This window comes from Panulirus ornatus, chromosome 4 (assembly GCF_036320965.1).
Source record: "Panulirus ornatus isolate Po-2019 chromosome 4, ASM3632096v1, whole genome shotgun sequence".
Classification (NCBI taxonomy): domain Eukaryota; kingdom Metazoa; phylum Arthropoda; class Malacostraca; order Decapoda; family Palinuridae; genus Panulirus; species Panulirus ornatus.
The window spans coordinates 69,934,653-69,944,011 of NC_092227.1; the positions used below are offsets into that span (position 1 = coordinate 69,934,653).

The 9,359-nt window shown below is 47.6% G+C and overlaps 1 protein-coding gene across 1 annotated transcript in view; it reads right to left on the reverse strand.

Moving 5' to 3' along the window:
* LOC139764835 (uncharacterized) overlaps positions 1–9,359 on the reverse strand; it is a 66,461-nt gene that overhangs the window by 46,751 nt on the left and 10,351 nt on the right. The window contains exon 3 of the mRNA XM_071691818.1: positions 4,250–4,684. Within this exon, the coding sequence (XP_071547919.1) occupies positions 4,250–4,684 (435 nt within the window). The remainder of the gene's footprint in view (positions 1–4,249; positions 4,685–9,359) is intronic.

A 9,359-nucleotide genomic window follows, 5' to 3' on the forward strand; every position in this document is an offset into this window, starting at 1 on the left:
CCATCAACGTGACTGTAAGAATCAATTCGCCTACGTCTGGCAGTCAGGATTTGCAGAAGTTGGAAGTGGATGTTGTTGAAGACATATTACACGACGATCCGAGACCAGACCTTATGGAACCTGGTATCCTCCAGTGATCCGGCCACATGACAACACCAGAGTGTGTGTGGCCACGTAGTTAGTCCTCAGGTAACATCAGTTTCAGCTGGTTCCTGTGGGGAAGCTGTCTCATATATAGTGAGTGACTCGCGCTGTCCTGGGCAGTAATGAGAGTGTCCATTCTCTTGTCAAATACATCAAGCTAGTTGGGCTTACCCTGCTGGTCGCCGCTATATTCCGACCATCTAAATTCACACTGCCTGCTGGATGTTATTCTGTGCTGTCTGACATGACCGCAGATTTCGTGTGTAATTAATCAGAATTGTTGCTAAAGACAGAACGTTTTGTGTTATGGTAGTTCTTTGATTCTGGGTTTTCAACTCTTCACTGTGTGTAGGATGTGTCTTCGCACGGCTCTGTGTTCTATTCCAAATGTTGTCTTTATAAAGGGAGAGGAGAGGGAGTGGATCTGGTAATTCTCTGAGGAAGTGAGGGCTCTTGTTATCACAAAGCCGAAGGTGTTCCTTGCAGTGACTCCCATTAGCAGTTGGTGACTGGTTCCAGGTGTATGGTTATGCTCGATAGCCACTCTCCTCATAACTGTGGGAGTTAAAGGGAGATGTCTATCTGTCTGAGAGCACATATCGAGACACTAGATAAGATGGTCTGGCCAGCCTGCTTTATCGAGGCTGCGAAGCAGTTGGTTTCACCAGTCTGGCTTTGTCTCAACACAACGCTTTCTGGGTTTCCTCTGTTCGCTCATCATTCACATTATTGTCGTTAAAGTGACCAGTTGCCTGGAGGGTGTAAGTGACTCTCGTGCTGTGATGGATGTTGCTTGCCTGTAAGGAATCCCATGCTGTATGTAGCTTACTGGCTGTCGCCTAAACCAGAACATGTCTTAAGGGATTGTGTAAAACCAGGTTGGTCGTGTTGGCGTTGCGGCTCCAGACTGAATATTCGATTTTTCCAGTTTGTTGACTCGCGTCTCCTTACTGTACGTCAAGCAAACATTCATGAGAAGCAAAGCTCAGTTCAGGAGCCTTTCATGAGAGGCCAGTTGTGGCGTATGGTTGTGTCGTCCTCGGCTGTACATAGCCAAGTGGCCCTAGGTGTACACTTGCCAAAGTCGACGGCTGTGCACAGTGACGGTGGGCGGGTCCGCTATGACCGGGTCATAGACACGTCCGTGGGGAAGTCATGTGTAGGTTACCTAAAGTATTAGTGGTCTGAGTCTCCATAGATCATGAGTCGTTGGTAGTTGTACAGAAGATGGAATTTTAACGAGACGTGCACGAAGGAAGTCCTGATAGGCATGTCCTTGCAACTGAAGTCGATGATGAACACAAAGTACGATGGTCAGTTTAGTGTTGAGCCCAAAGCTGAAGACCTTGATTGCCTCCCGTTGTATACTGATGAAGGTGATATCAGGGTAGTGTCAGACTGGCCACTGTGGCCACGTCCCAAAGCACATGGTTTCTTTTCCATAATTCACGTGCCCTGTCTCCCTCCCTAACAACCTAAACACTCAGCCATCCGGGTTCCTCATCGTCATTACTAGTCCTGCAACACACTCGGCCTCAGTCTTACTTCCCAACCATCCCAACATACATGCACTTTGGCTGGCACCGTCCAGTATCCTGACAACATTCTTATCTCGATCACTTCTCACAGGACACGTTCCCCTTCCTCGAAACGTCAACTTTGGCACTTTAGAAAGGCTGAACAATCTTCCTTGCACAGATTTTATAATGACTTTCCTCGGGACTTGTGCCGCTTTGTGTTCGAGATGACTTCAGCTGTCTTGTTCATATAGTGGAGAACATCTTGGCATGGAGTCCTTCGTTTCTTGTACCGATTCATGGTTTGATCACAGTTGTCCTGATCCATATCACCTCAGGGGCGGAGCGCGTCCGGTCATGAAACTCTTCGCATTTCTGCTCTGAATCAGTAAGACTTTATAAAAAGAGAAAGTGCTGATTTCATCTCTTCTTCTTCAACTGATAAATCTTCCTGATTCTTATACAGAAGTTTCTCCAGTAACTTCTGCAATACAGTCTGTCCACTTCTTACTCGACCTGACCAGTCCTCAGCCAACGTTCCGACTTATATAGCAGTTCTTTTGGACATCTTATTTTTCTCAGATTCTACTCTGGAGTATACCAGATCAAGCCCTTCCCTGCCTCCTCCCTCCGAGTGTCTGTTCTCAGTATTTTCCCCGTGCAAGGACCTCCAAACTATATCTCAGCTACAACTGGACAAATAGTACTGTCCAGATGGCAGACCTGCTTGTGGCCTAAGGCAGTGCAACCCTGAGGTAGCACAAATCCTTGCTGTTTCGTCTTCGTGTAAAATCCTAAACTTTCCCTCGTTCTTGGAAGTATGCCTCGAGGCAGTCCATCCCTAGGTAAACAGACCATTCTGCCCGTCACTCTAACTTTTGCTGTCTCCAAAGACTTTTAAACTCTCCTTAACACATTCTCTCTCTCTCTCTCTCTCTCTCTCTCTCTCTCTCTCTCTCTCTCTCTCTCTCTCTCTCTCTCTCTCTCTCTCTCTCTCTCTCTCTCTCTCGTTTCCGTCTTTCAGGTCACCAATAGTGGCAGGTCTGTTGGCGACGTCCCCTGCGTGACTCCCTTCCAGTCTCCTCTCGAAAAGATTTTGGCAAATCCTTCGTCATGGTCCTCGACGTCTCCAGAGCATGTGACGGTGAGGCACGGGTGTCTGCTGCCGAATTTCCTTCCTTTGGGTTTTGATGCTGTCCCTCTGTCCTTCTGTCTGACTGACTGTCTGTCTGTCTGTCTGTCTGTTTGACGACAAACGAACTTTAGAAACAAAGGTCTTTTTTCTTTATAGTGACCGACGAAACATGTCCCGATCAGAGGCCAACGCTGGTTAAAGAAAAAAATGTTAAGATAAGAAGAAATGCAAATTCGTCTGTGCTTTACAGGTGTCTACAGACCCGGCACATGGAGGCAGAAATGCCAGAGGACGTGGGAAAGACGGAAGGAGGGAAGAGAATTCCGCATCAGATCTTAGCTGTTCCAGGGAAGGAGGGGGGTATCATAACGGTCATTCCTCAAGTGGCGGGTCTCCACACAGAATCTATAGGAAGCAGCAGCCTACGTAGAGAATGCACATGCTACTATAACGTAGGTAAGCAAAGCGCGAAATTAGTGTCAGCTTATCGAACTCATATGAAACATCGATCCATAAGCGTGGTTTGTTCTTCATTCATTTCCTAAATTACCGTTCATTCATGGCAGCCAGCACAACTGTCGTCCTCCAGTACGTGCACCATCATGGTTTCATTCACACCCGAGGCACCAACCACCCAACGCTCTCCGTACTATGAGTGATCCAGTCCCAGAGGACGAACAAGCCTGCTTAGATGCGACACAGCTACCTACCCCAGCGGTGCTTCATAGAAGCCTGGGCTGTGCCGTAAGTTTCGCTGTGGTACGTGACTCTGTACGATGGTGGCGTGACAAGGCTACATGTGTCACAAGTGATTCATGACTAGGCTGTGTTACAAGGCTACTTGTGTTGCAGGGATTCGTTCTAGGGTTGTGTCAGAGATCTACCTGTGCCACACAAGTGATTCGTTTCTAGGCTGTGCTACAAGGCTACCTGTGTTGCAGTGATTCAATGATTCATACTAGGGTTGTGTTAATCTACCTGTGCCAGAACTGATTCATAACTAGGCTACAAAGCTACCTGTCTTACAGTGATTCTTACTAGGGTTGTGATGCAAGTGTACCTGTGCCACAAGTGAATCATAACTAGGCTGTGCTACAAGGCTACCTGTACCACATTGATTCTTCCTTAGGCTACTTGTGTTCCTAGGACTCATATCTGGTCTGCGTCACAAGGGTTTTTTTTCCTTTGCGTCAAGTGATCCATGTTAGGGTTGCTCTGCGAGGCTTCTGTGCCTCATTCTAACCTGTGCTGTGCTAACAGTGTCACTTGCGTGTGCCATAGATAACTCAAGCCTGTGCTACAGTACAGTGAGAGCTGTGTCACGCGTGGTTCACGAGAAACCTGGGCTACAGAAAGCATTCATGCCATGATGTACCATGCAAGACTGAACCCCTGAAGACGCCACCAGGTGTGGCCTTAAGGCGAGGAGGGGTGTGTTTTAGCCTCGTCTCACCTGCTGGCTGGGGATGCCCAGCTGCTGGTGTTGTTGTTGCTGGTATGTCAGCTGCTGCTGCTGGGGGTACGACTGGTCGTGATATGGTTGTTGTTGTTGTTGTTGTGGTTGTTGTACTTGCTGTGTGTCATGATGATATGGTTGTTGGTGCTGCCCTTGTTGGCTGGGCTGATATGGTTGTGGTTGTGGGTTAGCTTGATATGTTTGCAGCTGTTGTTGTGGTTGCTGAGGAGACTGATATGTTTGCTGTTGCTGCTGCGGTGAGAGCTGCGGCTGCGGCTGCTGCTGCGGCTGTTGCTGTGCCTGCGGCTGCCGCTGGTCAGGAGGCTTGTCTGTGGGAGGGGTGGGCCGCTGTGGCTCGGAGGGCTGCGCCCTTCCCCAGAACCCACAGCCGCCGTTGAGGTAAGCTGGAACAGAAGAAAGAGAAAAAAAGAGCTTCCATTAAACTGTATAGAGTTATACCTGGTGATGTGGACAGGAGGATCATAAGTGATGACGCTCATGGCTCTGGTGAGCAACGGAGTAAAGGCTGGGCGCCAAGAGAGAGAGAGAGAGAGAGAGAGAGAGAGAGAGAGAGAGAGAGAGAGAGAGAGAGAGAGAGAGAGAGAGAGGTTTGATTAACGTCAAGCAAAGAAGAATTAGTTCCTCAAACGACAGAGAGATAGACCAGCCAGTCATACAGCAATATGATTGTTAGGGAAGATATACAGAAGGTGTTGGTTGTATGAATGTGATGAGCAGTGGGAATAACCTGAGTGCGGGAACTTGTTAAGTTCATACTGAAGTTTAGAGATGTATGATAATTAGAGAATGCTCAAGAGGTGGGGTCCTACGAGTGTATAATTACACACACACACACACACACACACACACACACACACACACACACACACACACACACAAAGACACACACTCACACACACACACACACACCCACACAAAGACACACACACACACACACACACACACACACACACACACACACACACACGGTCGTCTGTCATAAGAGTCAGATTACAAGAGATAAACGCAGTAATCAGACGTGTTTAGCCATAATGAAGGACGTGTGGGAACACTGATTTGTGGGGGTAATGTAAGGTTGTGGACAGGACGGCCCGTGATCTGAAGCCTTCGTGAACTCACAACTCACACTTGGTATAACTCACAACTCACACTAGGCATAACTCACAACTCACACTAGGTATAACTCACAACTCACACTAGGCATAACTCACAACTCACACTAAGCATAACTCACTTTATGGGCTTGTGACTCACGACATGGCTGTGTATACGTATACTTACATACTTACATTTGAAAAGTCTAACTTTATCCTGATTCTTTATTCTTTTTATATGTAAACTTAGCTGCGAGGATTTAGAAGTTTAATTAACAGAACATGGCTGGAGGGGAATTGTTGTTTGTGTGAAGTTCTCCCATCACTTGTACGTGGAACGGAACTGACAAGTGAGAGTTGATCTGGTGTGATCCCAGAGCTGAACTAGGCGAGGATTATACGTCATGCGAGGTGGATCATGGTGGCCCTCCACTTGTAACCAAGGGTTAGGCTGGGTGAAGGGATCTCCGGGAGATTATTAAAGGTTTACTTTCAAAGGAGGAAAGATCAGCTGGAAATTATTGGATAAGGCAACTGCTTCCATAAGGTTGGGGAAGTTGTTACCCGAATGAGTGGATCAGGATCAGAAATTACGGCTAATGGGCGAGGAGAATAAGAAGATGAGACACCAGAAGAAAACTAGTGAAAAGTGTCAGCAAATGAATGGAAAAATTACGGGTCTAAAAACGTAATGAAAGAACATGACAAAATCAAAGCGCACACGGGGGGAGTGGGGTGTCATTTCATGTGTGGCGGGGTGGCGGTGAGGAACATGCCGACGACAGCGATATACACCGATCGTTTCCAACTTGGTCAGTGATGCAGGCACTCCGGCCGTAACCAACCTCACACACCTTCACCCAGACCAACAGGCCGTACGTTCTGTATGTGGAAGCCGTCTCGTGTCATTTCCCTGGTGAGCCACCAGTCTGATTGGTGTGAGAGAATTCCCTCGTCTGGCTGGGGGCGCCAGGATGCAAGTGTATGGATCCGGGAGCTCCGGGGTAAAGGTGATGGTGGCTCGGTGGAAAATAGAATTTGTTTCAGCCTTTACCCAATTACCGGTCAGTTCTCATTCGTCTGCAGCGCACGCCTGGCCATATCCAGAATGCGCGGGAGTGGACGTGCAAATTGCGAATTGATGTAACAGGGTAACAACAATCCCGGGGGAAATTCTTTTGATATCTTACAGCAAAAATGCAGAGTTTATGAGGACTTGAGGATGAAAATATAACAACTCTGAGAAAACAGGAATTCTAAGGTTGTAAAGCCCCAGGGATAACTAATATAAACCAACTGCTGCTGCATCTGGTTACTAAGGTTGCATCTGGCTACTGAACCTGGCTACTACTACGAAGTCTGACTTACTCAGTTGTTAAGATATAAGTGAAATCATCCCCTGAAGGTCATATAGTTCATCATTCTTGCTATGTTGTACATGAGAACTGAGAAATATGGAGTCTCTCACTTTCCCTATATTGTGTTGTCTGGAAAACCTGTGTAAGTGCCCAGCAAGGCGCACTTCGTACCTGGTGTCGTCAGCACTAAGGCTTCCGTCCTGTCGTACTCGTGTGTGCTGGAGTTTAGCTCAGTGTTCCCCGTCCTTCTCGTACACGATGATGCAGAGAGGAAACTGCATAGTCGATGACGTGGTCTTCTTGAAGGTTGTGGATCAGGCGGCTCAAGAACTGACCAATTTCGGGATCTTTTTAAGATATTCGTCTAATTCCAGGTGAAACATGTGAGTCATTACGGCACTCCAGCAAGCAGGTGAGGTGAATGTATGCTGGTGAGGAATAAGTTGCCCCTTCGACGAGGGATATTAAGTTACGCTAGAGAGATGGAGTTTCTGTGTTTAACTTGATTTCAATATTTACCTCATTAGATGTAGTACCTCCATCCTACTACGCTCAGAAAACACAGGGATGATATAAACCCGGCGAGTCGTCGCTGGACATATTATTATGAGGACAGTAGTTACATGATGTACGTGTGCAGAAGAAAAATTTTGTAAAACTCTGGGAGAGAATTGACGGGGAAGTACGAGTGTTATTATATAATATGGCGAGAGAAAATCATGGTGCCCCTGCCTCACAGTACAGTACAAGGTTCGTGTCTACGAGAAGACACAGAGCCTCACAACTGTTGACATTCGATGTCAACTGAGAGAAAATGTGACGTGTAGATTTCAGTATGTCGCAAAAGAATGTGAAAACAATAAAACCATCGAATGTATTCCGTGACGAACAATTAGCTCATCGTGTAATCCTTATCAAACATCATCTGATAGTTGATGCTGTCATAACGGACGTGGTCACTGATTATGTGAAGCTAAAACGATACTTTGTCGTACGTAGCAGCTCAGCCCGCACCAGGAGGCCCTGCCGTGTGTGGCTCCTCCCATGTGTCATCTCCCTCAACACATATACACACTTCCCTCAGCCTCTGTACCATCCTCTGATGAGACTACGACTGTATCACAGCTGTACCTTGTGGTTAGCAGCAAACTACTTTTCCTAGGCATAGCTTCACCGCGTAATAGACTAATGGACAAGTTATGATAAGGATTTGAAGGCTGAATTGGAAGAAAAATGTAAAAGATTAAAATCAGTTTCTACAGCTGCACTGCCTGCAGGCGCTTGGTGGGTATGCTGGAACGAGAGAGAGGTAATGTGTATCGATACGTCTGGTGGTGTAAACCCATCGTAACCTGGCTCAGGCACGTAAATGGTTTGTACGAGTCATTTCCCGTCGCTCCAACGTAACAGATGGTCACTGGTCACCTGAAGCCCCCCCTCCCCAACCACCACCACACACACACACACACACACACACACACACACACACACACAGGTGAGCTTAACTGATGTGTTGTGACGGAGCCTCGAGAGCTGGAGGAGGGGACGTGAGGCTTGAGATATTGTCTGTGCCTCCTACAACAGAGGCTTAGCTATCTAAAGAGCTGTACCAGGCAATGAAGTGATTCATAGTCAAAGAGTGTTTCGGTCAGGATCTCATGCAAGGAAGGATAGGGATTGAGGCAGCGTGTCTTGAGACCCCCTCAGGGCGTCCCTGGACTGCGGTTGCTAACCACGTAAGGTCAAGACTGACCTTTCCAGTCATACCCTGACGAGCAGGATACCTCAGGTCCACCAGAGGACGAGGCGCTGGTCTGCGCCCCGCAGTGGTCCACTGTGGCAGGATATGTCCACTTTTCTCCTCCCAGTTTGAAGGTTGACGTATCCCTGGGATGATCTCGTCCTTCCGTCTTCTTCATCGGAATTTTTTTGTCTCGGTTGGAATTTCAAACAGACCACAACGTAGCAGACTCCGGGGCGTCACCACCTCCCAGCCCATGGGCGTCCTGCCTGCAGGAGGAGCCACTGGTCGTGGCGAGCGTGTAACTCTGCCTGGTGTCAGTACAAGTCATCCTCTGGTCTGTACTGGACGTATCAGCGAGGTGTCGAGCTCCACAGAGGAGCAGTCATCACAGTTTTTATGGGAAGGGTCGTGGGTGGATGGTAGAGGCGTGTCTAGGGTCAGTTTGTCATGCGTATAATCACCACGTACACAGGTCTCATTCACAAGATTTTAGGAATCCTCTGGTGTCGGTCGAGCCACACACACACACACACACACACACACACACACACACACACACACACACACACACACACACACACACACACACACACACACACATACATACACGCACACATACATGAGCAAACACACACATACTCAAACATATGCAAACACATGGATGTAAAACTGTTGTCATGTACAGCACAAAGCAGCCATTAGGAATTGTCATTACACACACACACACACACACACACACACACACACACACACACACACACACACACACACACACACACAGACACACACACACACATACACGGAGTTGTGAAGCCCTTGCAACATATGTAACGCTGCAGGGTAGAGCTCCGCATTATCAGAAATTATGTTGTCGAAATGTGGTTTAGTTT